Source organism: Mangifera indica, chromosome 3 (genome assembly GCF_011075055.1).
Source record: "Mangifera indica cultivar Alphonso chromosome 3, CATAS_Mindica_2.1, whole genome shotgun sequence".
NCBI lineage: Eukaryota > Viridiplantae > Streptophyta > Magnoliopsida > Sapindales > Anacardiaceae > Mangifera > Mangifera indica.
In genome coordinates this window covers 2,444,463-2,466,071 of record NC_058139.1, presented here as the reverse complement: position 1 = coordinate 2,466,071, position 21,609 = coordinate 2,444,463, and the positions used below count along the sequence as shown (strand labels likewise).

The window sequence follows — 21,609 nt, the reverse complement described above, 5'->3', positions numbered from 1 at the left end:
GAAATTAGAGATACCAAGAGGGTAAGTGATTTACATCGATCAAACAAAGAACAAATATCATTTTTAATATTAGACTGTGGGTGTTGATGTCAATGGATTAATTTGAAGTGGCTCAATTAGGGAATTAAAATTACTATTTTTCCATTTTATAATTTATTTTATTTTATAAGGTAAGTTTTGAAAAAGAATATATGATATTGCATTTAATAAGTGGAAACATGCAATTAGGCTAAACCTGGAGGGGGAAAAGTTAATCACTCTATTTAACGACACGTGTCGTGCGTAGCTTTTTTGAATTTCACTAATATTTGAATCCAACTCACACCGATAAATTTTTTAATCCCTAATTAATCAATTAATAATTATAAGATGTTTATTTAATTAATAATTGATTAATTAGACCAGATTACTGCAATAACACGCATTGATTCATTAATCTTGGTGTAATTTGACACGTGGAACAATCATGATCATAATTTAAATTTTTCACAATTTAATAAAGGAATAATAAAAAAATACAAACAATGATGACAGCATTTTGAAAAAAAAAAAACAAAATTTTAAAAATGAGTTAAATTTTCGTGCATCATTCGGCTAAAGATAAAGATGGTAATAAATAATGAATAAATTCTCTTGTGAAAGCAAGTTTTCTTGTTTGGAGAAAAGTGGTTTGTAATGTTAAATAAATAATGAGGCAAAGGCTATTTTTCTCTTAAGATTTAATGTTAAAATAATATATATTTATAAAATTTAAACAATTATAAATTTTATTTTTGAATTAATTTTTATTAAAATTTTATGTTAAAAAAGATAAAATCTTTATTTTATTAATAATATTAAAAAATATATAAATTTTATTAAGTTTTTTACTAAGATTTTAAAAAACTAATACTTCACTTCTATATAAAGTTTTATAATTTTGAAAAGTAATATTTTTCTTTTTCAAAACCTAGGTTTATTTTCTTACTCTCTCAGACTATCAATGACATTGTTTTTGCCTGAGGATACACTGACCACCATCTCTCACCCTCTCAAGTGCATGATGAAGACGTATTTTTGTCGATTTCAAACACTTTTCCTCTTATTGAAGAGATAGTAGTCGGTGTGTGGGTTCAAACACTATCGCTAGTGGCTGAAGATGGTAAAACAATGAACCTTAAATTTGGAGAAAAATATTACTGTTTAAACATTCGGAGAGAAATAAAATTATCAATTTTTAAAACTTATAACTTAGTAGAATTTATATTATTTTAATATTATTGATAAAATAACGATTTTATCTTTACTTATAATAGAAAATTTTAATAAAAATTATTATATAAATAAAATTTTGGGTCTTTTAAACTTGATAAATGTATACACATTGCATAAAAATTTGGGTCGGACATATAGATTTGGCCTAAATAATAATCAGACTTTCAGTAGGATATAACAACGAGCCGGTTTAGAATCTGAGAAATTAATTTAGCCATACTCGAGAGCTTGTAAATACAAGAGAAAAATTAAAAAAAGGTTAAATGAGATTTTGGCATTTAATTTTTATTAATAAAAATTACTCTAACATATAAATATTCAATAAAATTAGATGTATTTATTTTAAGTATATAAATATATATATAATTATATATATAATTATATAATTAATTAATTTTAAATTAAATATCAAATAATATTTAATTAAATGATAACATATATAAATATATACAAAATTATGTCTCTAAAATGAGTACAAATATTATCGCTTTTAAATATTTTATTACGAAAGTTCGAAAATTAAACACATTATTGTAAGAAGTGTTGCATTACCAAATTATTTAAAATCATAGTGAATTTGAGTTAATTTAAATGGAAACAGTATTGATTTGAGATCAATTTGAATTCAAAAAAATTAATTCAAACATGTTTTTAAGTTGTTGGTGGAAAGGAAAAAAAATCGTTAGAAATGATACAAATAAATCATTAAAGAAGAAAAAAATTGTCAGAGAAGTTAAAAAATCATAAAAGAAGATTAATCTGTTAACAATTTTTTAATAACTTATTCGACTCAAACTTGTCTTAGATATACCTAGGGTTAAATTCGAGCCAGAGCAAACTCAAGCTTGAGTCAACTTAAGTTCGGCTCAACTTGAAAATGTTGAGCTTGAGTCTAAACTTGAGCTCAATGAGTTTTTTTAAAATTAGTTTAAGTTTGATTCGATCTGAAAAGAATTGAGTACATATACCTTAATCGAAAAATATTCAAATGATATCATTTTAATATATATTGATTAAAAAAAATCTTATTTTTATCTATTCGAATAAAATTTTTAATGTATATAAGTTTGATTAATTTGACAAATCAAATACTTTTAAATTCGAGATTGAGTTCGAACCTTTATATTTAAACATAAACTCAAACTTGTTTAATACATGGTACATAATTTCCAACTAAGTCAATCGGAATCCCACTTTCCCACCTTGTCACCGACAAATCTATCTAGATAAATTATGGTAATATATTTTTCAAAAAATTGTTAGAAAAATATAATACAGAATGTAAAATACATAAAATAATACCGGTAGAAAAGACGCCGCAAGCAGAGAGAGAGAGAGAGAGAGAGATTGGGGAACGGGGAACTATGCTGAATCTCTGATTTCTTATTTAGGATAATAAGAGAATTTGTCGGCTGTCCTTTTTTTGTTTTTTCCTAATCTTTTCAATATATCCCTTAACACGTGATCTTTTCCCCCCTTCCCCAAATTACCCAATCTTCTCAACCCCAATTCCGTCATTTTCCCAGTATGAAAACTCCTTCACTTGTCTATAAACAGACACGACGTGGTTTTTGTCCTTAAAAGACTCAATTTTTGGCTTGTTCGATATCATATATTTTTCTTCTCTCCTCCGCTCACTCTGGTTTTCTCTTTCTACAGTGATTTTTCGCTTGCATGGATAGCATGATGAGCCAAAACAAAATATAAAAACAAGGCCAATGTACTTACTATTATCCAAAATATATTATTTTTTTCTTTAATTGACATTAAAAATATTATTTATCTACCTGTAAGTAATTAAATCAATTAATTTTATAAATAAAATTATTATTTTATATTTAATATTAAAAATAAAAATAAATTTTATTTTATTTTTAAAAATTAACAATTTTTTTTAAGCGAAGCATTTTCTCTTTAGAATTTTCAATTTTTCAAATTCAATTTTCTTGATGATAAAGAGATTTATCTGGCGATCTCCCGACAACTTATCTTCCTCTCTAACACTTCCTTCTTTTGATCGTCCTCCTTCTAAGGTTGTGCAGTGTCGTTGTTGTTTTTGATAAAAATTTTTTATCAGAGATAAAGACGAGTTATTTTCATCGACGATGTATAATATCAGAAAAAAGATGTATTAGAGAGGAAGAGATGTTATATAAAGATCATAAAAAAAAATTAAATTTAAAAAATTAAAAATCTTATAAAAAAATACTATTTTTAAAAATTTAAATTAAGAAAAATGATTAATTTTTAAGTTTTAGGAGACAGAGGCTGGATATGCAGGGGTAAGGGGGTTTTGGGTTTGGTGGGGGGAGGAATGTCCTTTGGCCTAAAAACAAATGTTTCTTGGCGTTAATGAACGTAATAAAAGGAATAAAAAAAACAAAACACTTATTTTATTTATGTATTTTCGTTCCACAGAAAACATATTTTATTTTACTTTATTTATAATCTTTTGTTTAGTTCTTCTCTCTGTTTTAAAATGAAACATTTTTTTGTTGTGCGGCATGATGATTTATTCAGAGTCTTGACTTTTATTGCAATTTCACTTATTTTTGCTTTGAAAGATTGTTGAAAACTTGAAAAGATACTTCTACTTGCTTCCCTTCAAACTTACTTTCTAATCAATTTTTAGTTTCACTTGACTAACTCTATTTTTTTTAATTCTCTCAGTAGCTGTATTTGTAAATGACTATATCTATAAACCTCTCTAGCCTCGTCTGTGCAAGGGCACGCTACACTTTTATTTTCTTACTACTCTGACTCCATTATTCTCTCCTTCGCCGTTTTTCTGGGTACAGCTGTATATGTGGGTTGTTTTGTTTCCTTTGTTTTCTTGTCATTCTTTTGCTACCTGCTTCAACATTCAGGATCTGGGTTTTGCTCAGATTTGTGTTTTGTTTCCTCTTCTTAGCTGTTCTGGTTCTTTGTTTTTTGTAGTTTTAGAGCGGTAGAGAAGGAAGATCATGGCAGGCGGTGGCGGAGCAGCAAAAGCCGAAGAGCCACAACCACATCCTCCTAAGGATCAACTTCCCAACATTTCTTATTGCATTACTAGTCCTCCACCATGGCGTAAGTCCTTTTTCTCTATTTTTTTATGTTCTGTTCACTTGGATTATAGATTCTACTTTTTTGAGGTTTTGAGTATGTGTTTGATTTTTTTTTTTTTAATTGGGAGAGTTTGTTTTGGTTTCTGAGTAAGATTATTCTGGATCCATTTGAGTAGATTCTAGGTAGTAAAGTTTTTGGTAACGCTAATTTGTTTAGGATATGTTCTTTCTCTATGTTGTTCTTTTAGCTGAAAGTAGCTTTCCTCCTTTTGAGTCTTCTCTACTTTTGGTATGCATCTCTTTTTCAAAAAGTTAATATTGTATTTGTCAAAATAAACCTTATTTTTCTTCTCACTTTTTGGATTCTAACTTTCAAAAATTTAAAAAGAATATTACTTCCCAGAATTTTTTTCGGTTATTATTTTGATTAAGTTGTAGTTCAGGGAAATTAAAGTTAACTTATAATTACAATATCTTACTGGAATTAATTATCTTAAAATGTTTGTAATTTATTAAATAACCTGTGCTCAGCTTATTGAAATTGTGTTGCATTTCTGATGCAGCTGAGGCTATTCTTCTTGGTTTTCAACATTACCTTGTGATGCTGGGGACGACAGTTCTCATTCCTACTGCGCTTGTACCCCAGATGGGAGGTGGAAATGTAAGGCCTGAGGACAATTAATTTAGAATGAGACAAAAGAGTCCTTTGATCTCAAGATATATCATGATTAATGCACATTTCTGTTCTTGTAGGAGGAGAAGGCTGATGTTATTCAGACTTTGCTCTTTGTTGCTGGTTTGAACACGTTACTGCAATCATTGTTTGGGACTCGACTACCAGCTGTTATGGGAGGGTCTTACACTTTTGTCCCTACAACAATTTCAATCATTCTTGCTGGTCGATTCAGTGACACTGCTGACCCTATTGAGGTTTTACCATCTCAACCAGTTACTGTTTATTAATGGTGCTTGTTTGCAATGATAAACTGTTTGTCAGTATTGTATAGATGTTGGCCTACATGAAATATGCTTAGTATAGAAGTATTAATGTCTGCAATTTATGCCTCCAAATTTCTTGTTGGCTAACATTCTGTTGGGGAATAACATTATCTCTTCAACCTAATTATGGGATAGTTTCAATCAGAAGTTCATATTAAAGAACCTATTAGAAAGAAAATGAAGTAGATATATAAACGGGAAGATATATTAAGCATTCTAACACCACATTGTTCTCGTTGAAGTTATTGCCTTTTAGATTGTAAACGTGACTTGCTCTGATGTTTTTCAGAAATTTAAGAGAACAATGAGGGCAATCCAGGGTTCTCTCATTGTTGCATCAACTCTTCAGATTGTACTAGGCTTCAGTGGGCTTTGGCGTAATGTTACAAGGTTAGTTGAGAATTCAAATTGATGCTAATAAATTAAAACAAGAATAGATAACTTAAAGATGTTTTTATTTTCTTGTTGGTGATTCTAATTATTTGTTTTGATATTCTGCTATGGGTGTTTTTCTTGTTAAAATTTTGAATGTGTTGCTAATTAGGCTTTCTATATTCAGGTTTCTAAGTCCACTTTCAGCTGTTCCTTTAGTTTCTCTAGTGGGTTTTGGGCTGTATGAGTTTGGTTTTCCGGGGGTAAGTCTTGTTTTACCCATTTGCTTTATCAAGGATGCACATCATCTGCCCATCCATACTCAAATACTCATAAAATTATCTAACCTGGAATGGCTGTTGTTTCTATATTTTGTTTAGGTTGCCAAATGTGTGGAGATTGGACTGCCTCAGCTTCTCCTTATAGTATTTATTTCTCAGGTATGTCCAACAACCTGTTACATGAAGTTTCTTGTTGAAATTGAATTATGTGTCATGGTAATAGGGTTCCCACTGCAATTTCCACCTCTAGGTCTTCACCTTAGTCTGGGCCACCTTATGTACTTTTTCTTTTTGTGATTCTATCTCTTTAACTAATTTTGTTCTTGTTTTGCAGTATTTGCCACATATCATAGGCCGAGGAAAAAATATCTTTGATCGTTTTGCTGTAATTTTTTCTGTGGTGATTGTGTGGATCTATGCTCTTCTACTCACAGTGGGTGGGGCCTACAATCATGTTGGACCTAAGACCCAATTAAGCTGTCGAACTGATCGTGCAGGACTTATAGAAGCTGCTCCCTGGTAAATTGTCCTATATATGTTAAGCAGTTGGTTGCTTCAACATTTCTTTACTTGCATCATGATGTATTCATGTGTAATTGGTTGTGCTTATATTGTAAAACTATCCATGGTGTAACTATTAATCTCTGGCAATTTGTTATTGAATAATTAATGCTGTCAATGCCTAATTGCCAAACTTATTTTGTTAATTGATGTCAGAGCCAATAACTCAGCACTTTGACATCTTAAGTGAATGGAATCAGTCAAATAATGTGCTTGAGTTACTTAGATTTTGACACGATATAACAATACTGGCGTTAAATGGTCTATTTGAAAATATTCAGCTTAGATGATTTGTTTGAATTGGCTGATTCAGTGCAAATTAGAGGAGGGTTTTAATGTAATAGGTTCACATACCCTTCACGGAATTATGAACTGTTGAGTATTTTCTATTGCAAGTATTGGCAGTAATCACTGCCCTTTAATTGTTCTATACCATGTACATCTTGTTAAATTTGTAACCTAGAGTATAATTTGTACTTCTGGAAATAAATTTTTTAACAAGCCTTTGTGTGCAGTATCAGAATGTGATGTGGATTGAGTGTGACTTATTATTTCTTGATTCCTTACTGTTATTATGATTTTTCAGGATAAGAGTTCCATATCCCTTCCAATGGGGTGCACCTTCATTTGATGCTGGTGAAGCCTTTGCCATGATGATGGCCTCATTTGTTGCTCTTGTAGAGGTTTGTTTGCTCGTTTGTCTTTTTGCTGTGCTCTTCCCCTTTTTCTTATTTGCTTCTAGATTGAGGATTAAAATGCTTTATACTTAATGCCTTTGTTTATGCTGTTATTGGCATTCTTTCTTTCGGCCCTAGTTTTTATTTCGGCCGCTAAACCTAGTTGACTAGTAAAACAGATTTGTTGTTAATAATTTGGAAAAGCTCATTTCTGCGGATTAAGGTAACATAGAATCTATAGGAAAATGATTGAAACAAAATTTTTCATAATTTTTTATCCTATAGGCTTCATTAATTATTATTCTTTTGGTTGTCTATATTGCATTCTGAACATGCATTTTAGCTTGCTTGATTGATTTTTTGTGGGATAAATTAATAAAATGTTATTTTGTTTATAGAAGTATACTCATTCTTATATACATCCAATGATTTAAACAGTCCACTGGTGCTTTCATTGTGGTGGCAAGATATGCGAGTGCAACTCCATTGCCACCTTCAGTTCTCAGCCGTGGTGTGGGTTGGCAGGTAATTGAAAAGGCTTGTCTCTTCTACTTGTTTTTTGAGGTGAACAATACATTCATTTAAGGGCTGGTTTGGTCCTGGTTTATAGGGATAGTTTATTTTTTTCAGGTGATTTATTTCATAACTGTATCATTGTTGAGGCTCTTGCATGCAAGTTAATATTTCCTCTTCATATTTTCCCGTCCTTTTGGAACACATCATTCAACTTAAAAAAAAAAATTGATTCTCTGATTCTAGCTGCCTCTTTTAACACCACATTGGTTGATTAGACAAAAGGAAACATGACTGAAAAATGTAAATCAAAACTGATAAGCTGTGGCTGAAATCATGTTAAGTATATGATAGAAATTTAAATGCATAATTCCTGGAGTGGGCAGCTTTCTCCTTGTAACTGCTTGATGGTCTTATAGTTAAGGTGACAATTACATTCTTATTATTAATGAATTAATATTTTGTTTCTTCTTTAGGGAGTCGGCATTTTGTTGTCAGGATTATTTGGGACTGTGAATGGAACTTCAGTATCTGTGTAAGTTATTGCCGGGCCTACCTTTATACCGGATAAACATTCTATGTTGATAAATCTGAAAATCTAGATTCATGTTAACCTTAATTGTTTACATGCAGAGAGAATGCTGGTCTTTTGGCCTTAACAAGAGTTGGAAGCCGAAGGGTTGTCCAAATATCTGCTGGCTTCATGATTTTCTTCTCTGTTCTTGGTAAGTTGATTTAGTAAATACTGATTTTATCAAAGGTTGGAAATATCATTGGCCATTCTTTTAAAGTATTTTGTTCATTTGATCGGTTCATTTATCGTTATCTTGTAGGGAAATTTGGAGCAATATTTGCTTCAATACCAGGCCCCATTGTTGCAGCTTTGTATTGCCTGTTCTTTGCTTACGTGGGTATGTATGATTAACAAGAGCTCTGTAAATCTCGTCTTATTTAGTGGTCTCAAGAGCAAAAATTTCGTTCCGTTATGCGATTGCAGGTGCTGGAGGCCTTAGCTTCCTTCAGTTCTGCAACCTCAATAGCTTTCGAACAAAGTTCATACTAGGCTTCTCTATATTCATTGGTTTGTCTGTGCCACAGTACTTCAACGAGTACACCGCCACTAATGGTTATGGTCCAGTGCACACAAATGCAAGATGGGTATGCATAAAGTTTATCAATCCCTTGATCTTAATTGAGCCTTTAATCAAATTTATTGCATTGCTGGTTTGTGCTTTATTGATGTAATCCTCATTCTCTTATTTGGCAGTTCAACGACATTGTAAATGTTCCTTTCTCATCGGAACCATTTGTTGCGGGTATCGTAGCATTTTTCCTGGATAACACACTTCATAAAAAGGAAGTTGCAATCAGGAAGGACAGGGGAAAACATTGGTGGGACAAGTTTCGATCCTTCAAGGGTGATTCTAGGAGTGAAGAATTCTATTCCCTGCCTTTTAATTTAAACAAATATTTCCCATCTGTGTGATGGAGACAGCACTAAGTTCTAAGTTGGTCTTAGCAAATCCTGAAAGTTTCTAAATCTCTGTGTGGAATTATTAAATATCATTATGTTGTTTCCTGTGAAATCTAATCACACGCTATATAGAAGTAAAGGATAGTTTGCTTCTCTATAGATGTCCCAGAACATTTGTTGAATTGTTCTTTCTCTGTAAATCCACTGCAGGACGAGGAATTGAGTTAACAATGAAGCAGTTGTGCTTTTTTGGTTCGATTGGTTTCTATATTTGCTTTTATAGATTCAATTCCAGCATATGCACATTTATCATTTCATGAGCCTCAGATACTTTGGAGGCATGCTAGAATTCCTCATCAGGTTTACATTATGAAAATTTCATGGGCCTCAAATACTGTGGAGGTATACCAGAATTCTTCATCAGGTTTACATTATGAAAATTTCAAGAACTTTTTAGAAAGGAAAAGCTTCAAATCCAGCAGAAGCCCTTTGAAGTTTGAAACAAGCATTATGTTTAGAAATCCGAGGGCACAGAAGTGGAATTGTCAACAAAGTTAGGACACGGTTGTCCCAGTTTAGAACTTACAAGAGAAATGTTACAAAACTATTTTCCTTAAAACTTGAACCTAAAAATCTTCCAGTAACATCATTTTATACGTGCCCTTGTATAGTTAAATCAAAGGCAAACACTCTTGAGGCCTTTAATATGCACATTCTCCTTTATGATCCTGATATATTGAAGTGAATTTTGAACTCATAGTCTCGTGTTTGAACATCACTGTTTTTGACACATAAGAGACCCCTTTGCACTTTGTAAATACCTCTTTGACAATTACACTATTTAATTCTCACTAATTTTGGGATGACTATCATAAACAAAATAATTTATTTACAGGAGAAAACCCTCTGCAAATCTACTAAAAAGGTAATGAGGACAAATATATATTAAATGGCAAAGAAGTTATTCTTGACCCCCTGGTGTCAAATTTTGCGGTTCGTTTTAGTGATTGCTTCTGTGTTGCTGGAAAAAAGAAAAGAATAGCTGGGCACGACGTCTGCAAAAAGCAGCTTTACGTAGAGATGCTCGGATGCTCCATTTCGTAGTAAAGTCCCTTCCAGGACCCATTGGATAATAAAAATAAACATAGATGATGTAATATCACTCACTTTATACATAGTTGGCAACAACTGCTCAGACTCAGAGATTGCTTAGAATCTGAAAACCATTATGGGATTTTGGTCTTACAAAGATCTCAACAACCAGATTGTTGTCGTTCCAACTGAATAAAAATTGTCGCATACTTGAGACCCTTATTTAACTAACACAGCACTCTCTTAATTTTTTACTTCTTCATCTACCTACTTGTTGCCCTGAGAGAAATAAGATGACAAAAATTGGAATTCTGTTGAACTCTCAAACCTCATTTTTTGGTATTTGTCAGGTAGAATTGGTACACAAAAGCTGAAAGAAACAAAACCCATTTCCACCCAAGAAACCTAAAAATACTCAAGATGTTGTTTGGTGGGTATTTTGAATTCATTAATGGCAAATGCAGTGAAAATGGGACATCCCAGTATCGTCCCCACCCACTTTATTCCAAGAAAAGGAAGAGAAGTTCAATGATACCCACTAGTTCTATAAATTAAATCAAAGCGTAAAAAATGGAAAAAAGTTAAGACTTTTCATGTTCATATTTTGCACCTAAGTATGTACAATTTGTACATAAGATGTTCAGATCTTTCATATAATAGTTAATCCATAGAGTCCCCACTTTTAATTCGTATATTGCACCAAAGAAAATGAACCCATTTGAGGTGGGAAGCTATCATAACACTAACTATGTTTTCTTCTTCACATGGCTTGCACAGACTTCTCTATAATTTGCTTTCTGGGATTTGGCCACTCAAATTAGGGTTTTCTTAGTGGGAAAAGGAACCCCTTTTAATATATGCAATCTTCAATTGTCACAGGTCTCAAGTAGACTCATATTAAAAAGGATTTGAAAAAAGAGTCAAAAGTTGCATGACCTTGAAAGATTACCGGGCTTGTTTTTGAATCAATGGAAATAGTAGATGGTTCAGATTGGGCATGTGCTTGGCTTCATCATAGATAAAGCAGATGGTTCTGATTGTAATTAACAATAATAAAATGTTAAAACTTAGGGAATAAAAAGAGAATAATATGATATGAGGATGGTATAATCATGATTCAGGCCGTTGATGAAGTAATTAATGGGTCAAAGCTGTCATGAATATTAATACATGGCATGTGTCTGGGCTCTAAGTGATTGAGAAATCTCAACCCTTTCAACTTAAAAAAAGGAACCCAAAAAGTGAAAAATGGTTACTTTTGTATAATTTTTTGTGGGTTTATATATATATTACTTATTTATGCTTTGGTGTAGGGAAAAAAATTAGAGGGACCATACATATATAAATATGAATTGTGAGTGATGAGATTGAAAGACAGGGCACTTGATCTGGATGAAAAATTATGAATTGATTGTTCCCAGTTTTGGCAACCAAGCATGGAACCTTGTTGATGGTCCCCATATGTCAACAATGATAATGGTTAAAAGCACAAGAGATAAGTCAATAGTGTAGATAAGAAGTGAAGAATCCCTCTCATTCTCATGCCCTAAATTATTTTATTTACCTGTCATTTTTTGCCTTTTACAAAAAAAATAATAATAATAAAGTTACTTACATGCCTTTAAAATTTAGTCAAATGTGTGAAGATCTAAGGGAAATTGTAACAAATCAAAGGTTTGGTATTCAGGCATGGAGAGAAAATAAAAAAACTGGAGACTAAATAAAGAGTTCAGCTATGCTTAAGTGTTGAAGCAAGTGCATGCGTTCAAGGCGATTGCTATACGGTCCATACAATGCAAGTTTGCTAGCCAAAACCCTCACAACCTTCTTCTCGACTTGATATGGCATGATAATAGATGTGACAAATTTGACCAGATAAATTACTAAAGGATATTTTATGCTGGGGTGCTATGAATAGTGATAGTGATGTCGACAAGGGGGGATGATGTAAGTTCTGATGGTAATGTGATAGTAATCTCTATAAATCTATAAGTGGTGCTGGGTAATGAAAGGGTAATTTTAATTTCAAATAAGAACATTTTTATCTTAATAATCATATAACTAAGGTAAAACAATGAGAATGAAAGTTTATTATTATTATTATTATTATTATTTTAGTTGAATATAAAGTATAATCCGATTATCTTATATATTATCTAACTAATAAATAACATATTACATTGAACCAAATATATTCTCGAAATTAAAAGCCAAATGACTTTTCCCACCTAAGGTTTGGTGTAAACTCAATTTTTTATTCGTTAATTATCAAAAATCAAAATACTTATCCATCTGTTAAATTTTACTGTTATTATTAAAGTAAAATTGTTATTTAATAAAAATATTTAAAAAAATTATAAATGTATCACATTACCCTCTTAAATTTAAAAACTAACAATTTTCTCTCACCTTCCCCTCACCTAAAGTTTGAAAATGACTATTTCCCTTATAGGGTTTGCATTTTCTCTTTTGCCACTTCTCCGATGACTGAAGCTGACCAACCTCCTCCCTCCCATATCTTGGACAAGGATGAATTGTTGGTTGACAAGGTCAATCGATGATTTGTCAGTAAGGATCAGTAAGGTTTGATGTAGGAATTTCATTGATGAATTGTTAGTCGATGATTTGTCCTCGTCCGAGAGATAGGAGAATGGAGGTTGATCAACTCCGGTCGCCAAAAAAGTAGCAAAAGAAAAGTGCAAACTCTATGGGGGAAATAGTCTTTCTTTAGGGGAAGGTGGAGGGAAATTATTAGTTTTTAAATTGAGGGGAAAATATGATGAATTTATAATTTTTTAAAATATTTTTATTAAATAATTGTTTTTATCTTTGATAATAACAGTGAAATTTAATAGAAAGATGGATATTTAAATTTTTTATAATTAATGGGTGGAAAATTAGGTTTGCCACCAAACCTTGGGTGGGAAATAGTCAGTTGGCCGAAATTAAATCATCCAAACCCTAAAGATTTAAGATTATGTATACTTAAATGGTATCTGGAGTGAAATAAAGTATTTTGAAATGGAAAAAAAAGGGAAGATTGGATGCGCCATTCAAAACATTAAAAAAAGAGATGTCTCACACGCGACATCCACTTATTACGTGTTGTTTGTGGCGTTTCTTTCACCTCACAAAATTTCATGCATCGTTGGGTTCGGTTCGGTGGCCACCACGAAACGTCTCTTTGCTCAGCCTGGCCCACCTCATCCCCTCTCCCACTCCCCTCACGCTCTCCCAAGAGCGTGCCACCCAAATAGGGACATCGATATTGTTACCGTCTTTTCCTCTTTTATAAATTCTAACTTCATACCAATGAAAACGAAATTGATTAATGTTGTGTGCTTGTGTTTCACATCATAATGAATGCGAGTAGGGTAAAGCATCGTTGGCAAAACAACAGTTTACAAACAGTCGAAGAATTAAACTGAATTGGGAAATCTAACGGCGAGTAACGGCTGATGGAGGTTTGGGTCCGTATTCTGTAACGTAAGTTAGGACAACCAATCACAGCTCACCACGTCATTTCATATCTCGATTAACTTCCTATATCACCCTCTCGTCACTTTGAAAGCATATTTATAACCCATTTGAAAGCTGGTGGGTGGCTATAAAGAGACTGTTGCATACATCAGCTTTCTCTCTCTTTCTCTTTCTCTCGCTCATTTCGATATATTCTTTCTTCTTCTTCTTCTTCTTCTACCAGTTTGAGTGTTAAGGTAGAAGAAGGAAGACTGGAAATGGGGAACTGTCAGGCCATTGATACAGCAACGCTTGTGATACAACATCCATGTGGGAAAGTTGATAAATTGTATTGGCCTGTGAATGCTGGTGAGATTATGAGGATGAACCCTGGTCACTATGTAGCTCTTCTCATCTCCACCACCTTGTGCCCAGCAAATAGTAATACTGATGGATGTCCCAACAACACCAGCGCCACTGCCACCGCCACCGCCACCGTCGCCCCCACAACCAACAATAGCAACAATGGGAATTCTGTTCGGTTGACAAGGATTAAGCTTCTTCGTCCAACTGATACTCTCGCTCTTGGACAAGTTTACAGACTCATCTCTACTCAAGGTTTGTGGGTAGATTTTATTTTGTTTTTGTTTTGATGTAGTTGAGTTTGATTTGAGATGCCTATTTGTGGGTTTAGATGTTATGAAAGGGCTGTGGGCAAAGAAGCATGCAAAGATGCACAAGAACAAGCCAGAATTACCTGAAAAGCCAGAGAGGGTACATGAGAAGCCAAAAAGATCCGAACTTGACAAAGATCATCAGGTGAATTCCTTCAAACAATTATTATTCTTACTCCATCTCTACATTAGATGATCTAGTTCTGCAGTTGAAACTTGTTTTTCTAACTAAATGACTAATTCTATCTGTTCAGGTGAAGAAATATGAAAGAAACCGACCAAGAACAACATCATCAACCAACACAGCTGCAGCCAAATCAAGAACATGGCAACCCTCATTACAAAGCATCTCCGAAGCTGGAAGCTAATGGATTCTGTCTTCCTAAAACTGAGTAAGAGGCTGTTGAAGAGCCAGAAACTCCAAAACCACACAAATCCAGCCTTGTTAAACCTGTTAAAGTCACAAAACAACAAGTGGGTACTTTGCCAAGGAAGCAAAAAAATTCATCGAGTGCGGAATCTGAGTAATGCGTAATACTTGTACAGAAAATAGTGATCGATATCCAAAGTATGTAATCATCAAGTGCTCTTGTGTTTATGTAGTTGGAGTTTCTCCAAAAACAAATTTATGATTTTGGTTGTTATTATACTCTAGTTATGCTATGTGCTTGATAAATCCAATCTTGGCAACAATTAAGAGGTTCTCAAACCAAGTAAAAGAAAGAAATGATCATTTTCTCAGGCTCCAAACACCACTATTTTGACCAATAATACCCTGCGACTGTATTACTGATTTCTCATGCGTAAAATAAACAAAATATTTTAGCATTATGGCCTAAGAACATAATCAAAAGTGGGTCAGATTTTGTTTCAGGCATATAAACATAGATCTGGTATGTTCATGCCAAGGACAGATGGGCCACCTGGCCACCACTAACAAGGAACGGGAATTCTAATCATTGCTTTGCAAGACTGGAAAGATTTTTACTTGGTTCCAACTATTATAATTAATTGATTATGGAAAATTAAGTAGAATAAAATGATGATGTCCCTGGAACTTTCACCCGCTAGATTGGAACCAACCCAAATTTAATTTTAATTTTGTTAATCGATTTCCTGTTTGAACAAGATTCAAAGAGCCCATGATAGGTAATTTAGATGGCAATAGAGAGAGTTTCATCAATAAGAGTCCCAGACAGTGATTTTTTATATTAAAATCTTAATTTACTTGATATAAAAGTTGATATAAAAATTATAGAACCAATTATTAACTCTAAAATTTTACTTATCTAATATAATCAGTTCGATCTGAAGTAACGGTCCCGTTCTGCCCTGGAAGTATTCTGTTTACACTTCTTTCACCCTTAAGCATCAGTCCCTGCTAGCCTAAGTAGGCCATGTCATGAGAAGTCAACTATAAAACAATTCATTTCACAGTAGTTCCACTTCAGCTGAAGAATCCTGAACTGATTATTTGTTAACCTCAATTATTAATTGTTTAGTAGAGGGAATAAACATAGTTTAAGGCATAATCGAACATTGGAGATTATATTTATTCCCTTAATTAAGATACAAATATGGCTTCAATACATAGAATGGATGATTGCAACCAACTGTATTCTGAACTTAGAAAATTATGTACACATATAAGGAACAAACCTACAAGAAATAGAGAAAGAGCAGAAGAATCGAGCAGTACAAGCTGCTAAAAATAACCAAGAAACAAAAGGGGTTTAAACTTCAAAGGCAGCTGAAATTTTAGTCGAAACAACGAATTTTCAGGTCAATTTGCTCGCTGAAAAAAAAGAGCTTAAATACCTAGACAGGGCGAATCAGATCATAATACCTATATTAAGTTTCAACAATACTCCTTTATAACCAAAACTAAGAATATGTGAACCCAAGAATCCATAGATGGGCAAACAGTTACACTTTACAAGTGGGCCATCGAATTTTGGCCATTATATACCAAATCTTTATAGCATGATATAAAATTTGTCTCTATTCCTAACAACCACTAGATGTGTAACAATACTAATGAATGAATGAATGATAGTGCAATGAAATAAGGATGTTGGCATCAACTGTAGCTGATTGACATTTCTGCACCCAATCTTCTCACATGGCAGGACCTGAACTTCCCCAATAAATGCCTGAGAATTACAGCTTTCAAACAAGGGTGGGTGATAATGGGTGCCTAGAACTTTAAAGTCCAGAGGGCTACGTCCAATTTTCTGACCACAAAAAACTTATCCGGATTATTTTCACCAAAATGGATTTGCTGTCAATGTAGGCTCAGCTTTCAAAGCACTCCAAGGAGTGATATTTTGACTGATTTGAACAATGACCTTACGCAACTTGCATTTGCTTGCATTCAAAGTTTGAAGGGATTGTTAGCTACCAATAATCATTGCAGAAAGGAACACCTTCCTTCTTTGAAAGCTTGAATCTTTCTGACTTATTATTGCTCTTGTATCTCTACATCAAACTTTTGAGATGGCTTAAGAGCTTAATGAGAATGATTTATTGGTCTTACATATTTGACTATTCCATACAATGAACCAGGCTCAGCACTCATGAACCCTAAAGAAATTGGTGACTTAATGATTGACATTCTTGATGAATTATGCAAGAATAAGCTAAGCTTGAAGCTTCCATTAACATTGTCAAGTTACATGGGCATCTCTCAATTTCATTGCCCACAATTGAATCTGGCTCATACCCAGTTACAAGCAACAGGCCCGTGAACATTTTCTTTCTCCATAGATCGATAATCTTACCATGAACAAGAAGTGATCCCGAATATTAAATTACATTAGTCCGATGCAATAAATACTGAAACTTCCAAGATTAGAATTTGTGTGAAAAGGCGAAAGGACACTCAAGACTTTTGAAAATTTTCTATAAGCAGTAATCTGATTCTGATTAGGTTGGTAAGAAATTAGAAGGATAATGATCAAAGTTAGGTTCTTGAGTGAGAGGTAAATTGGGAATGATTGTATGAGATTTACAGTTAATATAATAATTTGGGTGGTTGGTCTGGACAGACAAACTTTGGTTAGTTGATAGAATTGACGTCAATGAGAAACCTAATTTACTGTTAAAGCATGCAATACTACTATGAGTAGAATTTCAACAGAGCAAAATATATCTAACTCTCTGGAAAAAGAAAAATTCCATTTTCACACTTTTTTTTTTTTGAAAATATAAATCTATTCTTGGACAAAACATTATTATTTGCTATGATAGACTGACTTACTTGGCGGTCAATACTTCTTTTTTTTTTTTTGTAAAATAAGAAATCCTTATTTGGACCGGGTAGTAAAATTTGACTCTAATAATCAATTTTATAATAATTATATTTGAAAAATCAAAAGTTCAATTTCAATATATTATGAACAGATTTCAAACTCATATTCTCATATTTAAACAATCTCAATCTTTGTCACTCAAAGCCTCATATTCTCATATTTAAACAATCTCAATCTTTGTCACTCAAAGCTACCCTGATTAAAACTTTATCAATCAATACAAACCATTAAACAAGATGTAACATCTTGATTCATCAATAGAAAAGAGCATTGTTATGTGATAACACTTTTGGATATATAATTGGGTGTTATATTTTTTTTTATTAAAAATTATTTAATTGTATAATAACATATTATTTATATACTTAAAAAGTGTGTGCATATATCTTTATAAATGGATTGATCAACAAGTTCCATACAATGATGTCCAAACATTTCGACATATAACTCCACGGCTACTGTAGGTATGATCAGGTCGACCCACAAAATTTTGGCCTTCTGAGCTGACTTACATTGGGCTTGGCTCTCAAGCATGTGCAAAATATGCCGTAGCAGATGAAATTTTTTTAGTTGATATAAATGAAAGGACTGTTGATGCTTTCAGAAAGATATGGACAACTAAGAATCTTGACACACAATACAACTACTAACTGAAGGAGATAAAAGAAAAGTGAGAAAGGCAAGCAGCATCTTAACTGTAAGGCAGGCACCAAGGATGAAAAATATGGCTAACAATGAACAAAGATGACTCTAGTTTAAAATAATAATAATAATAATAACCAGATCATGCTTGAAACATTTAAGCACACAGAAACCATGTTATGGCTATCCACATTATTCATGTTAAAAACTGAACAACCAACTCCTTTAAACATTTGTCAATTCTGAGCTCACCACACAAAATTGCAGTAAAAAAACAAAACTCCTCTACCAAACATTTGTTTGCAATGACATATGACATATATAAATATATTTAAAAAAATAAAATAGCATAGCTGTTCTTGTACGCTTAAACAGTTGAACCCGACTCTTGCTTGGAAACTCACTATCCAACCAAATACAGATTCTCACATTAAAACAAGAAAATTTCACAGTATCACTAGGCTGTTGCGTTCTCAGTCACCCCTTTAACTTGTTCATGGTTGTCAAGTTGGCTGAAGTTACCCTTCTGCTTGAAGAGTTGATTGTGGTGATGCCTACAATAAAGCCGATGCTCATGTGCGACATAATTTGAAGGACTAATCACACAGCCACCATGGGTACACCTGAAACAGGCTTTGTGGTATGATATGCCATCGACTGCCACCTATAAAATGCAGTAATCGGGTATGTAATGCAGTGAAAACAAAATCTTTAATAACTAGTATATAACAAAATCATTTAATTTAACAGAGAAATTTCAAATCAGAAGTGATCCTCTTTATGAAAGATTAAGTGATTCTGTTCATGCATTTCAAGAGAGCATAACTAAATTTACTTGCATAAATCTAAGAGAGGACAATATTCTTACAAAATTTAAATTAATATTATATAAATAGTCCAGAAAATAAAAGTCCATTCTGAAGATACAAAGGAAATAGGATGTATCTTATACGCCAAGTATAAAATCAACTACGAAAGTGAACTGCTCAAACAAAGTTACCTATGGCTCTTATAACAGTTGCTACTTTTACCTTTTCAATTGGGTAAACAGTCTTCTCACAAGCAAAACATTTCTCCTGAGTTCCAGCAAACATACTGGAGACTCTGCTATTTGTTACCTGAAAATTTCCACTCAACACGAGAACAACTCACAATGGCCATAATAGATTTTAATTAACAGGGCATAGACTAAAATTAACACAAAGTTCCAATAAAACTTATAAGAACAAAAAAGCAGAATCAGAAAACTGAATTCTCTGGGTACCTGATCAGCAGATCTTTCAACCCTATTAGTTTTTGGAGTCCCTAGAACAGGAAGAAAGAAACCTGTAAATAATCTTAAACATGCAGATAATAGATTAGGTGAATATCCCAAACAATAAAATCAGTAACAATTAAGCACCTTCAAAACTCTTATCCAAGCTTCCAGTCATCTTAAACAGCTGATCAAAGTGAGGCTTGCAATACAAAACGCCCTCAAAGGAGGAATAATTGAACAGCTGCATTGTTGTAGAAGAAGATGAGAAGTGAAGGTGAATAGGGAAAATTGAAAACATCTATAGAATATTCACACATTAGCCCTTCGGTTTATGAAACTCCCACAAACTTCTCAATATTAAAATATCTAGTTAAATAACACTCAAACCTTCAAGTTTGAAAAAGCAACACCATTTTGCAAAAATTTACTGTAAGTCCCTGTGAGTACCTCATTATTATCTGTATGGAAGCCATGATATCTTGTTCTTACCTTTTGTCTCTTCCTCCTACCTCACTCCCTCAAGGCTCAAAATAATTAAAAGCAGAAAGAACTAATTCAATTTTGGAATTTATTTAAGTCCTCAAATTGTTTACATTTCTATCCATACTCCGAACTTACATGATTCTCAGGAAATTTCAAAAATTTCCTGTCAACAAATGAATCCAAATTCTTAACAGTGAAAACGCCTCCTATGTTTACTTATTCCTATGGTTATCATCCAATGGAAGTGTTGAAACATTTGAGAAAGTAGAACAAAATAACCGATTTGCATAATCATTTATGCAGAAATATGATATGCATCGCCCTACAATTGAGCCAAAAAGCACAGGGCTGTTCAAAAGGTATATATTAAATTTATATAATAAAAAAGGACCATTAAATGAGTATCAAATCCTCTTATAATTGAAAATGTGTCAAGGATTTTCTGACTAATTTAATTGGTCTATCATCAACCAAGAGGACACAAAATTTGAAATATCCCAAGGATCTCGACAAAGGTGCGGGCCACATCAAAATTACTCAATCTAAGCCATTGAAGCAAGCAAACCATATATGTAATTGTACACTTAAACACGCGAAGATCGTAGTTTAACCAAGCCTTAATTTCCATGTGAATCATCATCGGATTCAACTCATGATTATCATCATCTATAAATATAAAAATCCAAACTTCCAACACTGAACAACGAAACAAAAACATGATATACACATATTTTTTCTGATAAGTAAACATGATCAAACAAAAGGAAAGAAAACAAAACCAACATCAAATTCAAATGCCTCGAATGTAAAACCATATGTGAGTTTATAAGAGAGTGAGAGTTAGTTTGAATCACCTTGAGCGTACTCTTACAGTGGTGGCATCTAAAACAAGCCTTGTGATAGACTTTGTTATCAGCAGTAAGCTGATCAACCAAATACACAGTCTTCTCACAAGCCTTGCACTTCTGGGTTGTTCCTCCAAAACTTGCCATCTCAGATCTTCCTTCTTCCTCACAAAATTCTCTCTTTTAACGAGACAACAAATATGAACACGCAGACACTTTAAAACTATGTTCTGATAAGAAGGAGCGCAACTGCGTCTTATCAATACAACTCTCCTCTTCAAATTTTGTTTTTCGAAGCCCCGGAAGTGGTCAGTGTTGAATTAAACTATGGCCAATCACAAGCGCCTAGCTGTCTCAACCAGGGACATTTTGGTACATTTAAGCTGTTTTGAAATTACCATGCTGCCCCCACAATGAAACGTTTCAGTTGCCTACTTGTTGGAGTAGATTAATATCTTTTCACCAAAATAGTTGAAACGAGTCACAGATTCGGACATATTGCTGTTTTTTTTCGCATCTGAGTTTTATTCTAATATGCTCTATTATTTATTTTATTAATGATTTTATTTTTTAATGATAATATTATATATTAATTAAAAAAACTTAAAATCAAATTAAATATTATAAATTTAAAATAAACTCAAATCCAATTTTAATTTCACCTTTT

At 32.9% G+C, this 21,609-nt stretch overlaps 3 protein-coding genes across 5 annotated transcripts; 2 read left to right on the top strand and 1 right to left on the bottom strand.

Annotated features, from left to right (window-relative positions):
- Positions 1-3,681: 3,681 nt before the first annotated feature.
- LOC123212536 (nucleobase-ascorbate transporter 6-like) lies at positions 3,682-9,434 on the top strand. 2 transcript variants are annotated; one of them, XM_044631708.1, is made up of 15 exons: positions 3,682-4,046; positions 4,192-4,323; positions 4,865-4,962; positions 5,055-5,231; positions 5,590-5,690; positions 5,860-5,935; positions 6,053-6,112; positions 6,288-6,472; positions 7,101-7,197; positions 7,630-7,716; positions 8,181-8,239; positions 8,338-8,429; positions 8,538-8,615; positions 8,702-8,862; positions 8,972-9,434. In XM_044631708.1, exons 2-15 carry the CDS (start codon positions 4,218-4,220, stop codon positions 9,188-9,190), a joined length of 1,596 nt encoding a protein of 531 aa, XP_044487643.1. In that variant the 5' UTR covers positions 3,682-4,046; positions 4,192-4,217; the 3' UTR covers positions 9,191-9,434. The 2 variants fall into 2 exon arrangements, with proteins under 2 accessions (XP_044487643.1, XP_044487642.1); XM_044631707.1 differs by having other exon boundaries at positions 3,682-4,060.
- Positions 9,435-13,856: 4,422 nt separating this feature from the next.
- LOC123210953 lies at positions 13,857-15,052 on the top strand. Its single transcript, XM_044629450.1, has 3 exons — positions 13,857-14,347; positions 14,424-14,548; positions 14,658-15,052. The coding sequence occupies exons 1-3, from the start codon at positions 14,008-14,010 to the stop codon at positions 14,769-14,771; spliced, it is 579 nt and encodes a 192-aa protein (XP_044485385.1). The 5' UTR covers positions 13,857-14,007; the 3' UTR covers positions 14,772-15,052.
- A 3,599-nt stretch (positions 15,053-18,651) lies between these two features.
- LOC123210554 (LIM domain-containing protein WLIM1-like) lies at positions 18,652-21,232 on the bottom strand. Of its 2 annotated transcripts, XM_044628988.1 has the most exons (5): positions 20,952-21,232; positions 19,759-19,855; positions 19,621-19,661; positions 19,388-19,474; positions 18,652-19,020 (listed from the first exon to the last, which is right to left on the bottom strand). In XM_044628988.1, the coding sequence occupies exons 1-5, from the start codon at positions 21,087-21,089 to the stop codon at positions 18,814-18,816; spliced, it is 570 nt and encodes a 189-aa protein (XP_044484923.1). In that variant the 5' UTR covers positions 21,090-21,232; the 3' UTR covers positions 18,652-18,813. The 2 variants fall into 2 exon arrangements, with proteins under 2 accessions (XP_044484923.1, XP_044484924.1); XM_044628989.1 differs by lacking the exon at positions 19,388-19,474.
- Between the last annotated feature and the right edge of the window lie 377 nt (positions 21,233-21,609).

Excerpts from the sequence above, each read along its gene's own strand:
- LOC123210953 (XM_044629450.1), top strand. The coding sequence starts at position 14,008 with ATGGGGAACTGTCAGGCCATTGATACAGCAACGCTTGTGATACAACAT. Across the intron at positions 14,348-14,423 it reads CAGACTCATCTCTACTCAAG|ATGTTATGAAAGGGCTGTGG; the intron begins GTTTGTGGGTAG and ends TTGTGGGTTTAG. Across the intron at positions 14,549-14,657 it reads AACTTGACAAAGATCATCAG|GTGAAGAAATATGAAAGAAA; the intron begins GTGAATTCCTTC and ends CTATCTGTTCAG.
- LOC123212536 (XM_044631708.1), top strand. The coding sequence starts at position 4,218 with ATGGCAGGCGGTGGCGGAGCAGCAAAAGCCGAAGAGCCACAACCACAT. Across the intron at positions 4,324-4,864 it reads TACTAGTCCTCCACCATGGC|CTGAGGCTATTCTTCTTGGT; the intron begins GTAAGTCCTTTT and ends TTTCTGATGCAG. Across the intron at positions 5,232-5,589 it reads ACACTGCTGACCCTATTGAG|AAATTTAAGAGAACAATGAG; the intron begins GTTTTACCATCT and ends GATGTTTTTCAG.
- LOC123210554 (XM_044628988.1), bottom strand. The coding sequence starts at position 21,089 with ATGGCAAGTTTTGGAGGAACAACCCAGAAGTGCAAGGCTTGTGAGAAG. Across the intron at positions 19,856-20,951 it reads ACTGTAAGAGTACGCTCAAG|CTGTTCAATTATTCCTCCTT; the intron begins GTGATTCAAACT and ends ACAACAATGCAG. Across the intron at positions 19,662-19,758 it reads CTTGGATAAGAGTTTTGAAG|GGACTCCAAAAACTAATAGG; the intron begins GTGCTTAATTGT and ends TTCCTGTTCTAG.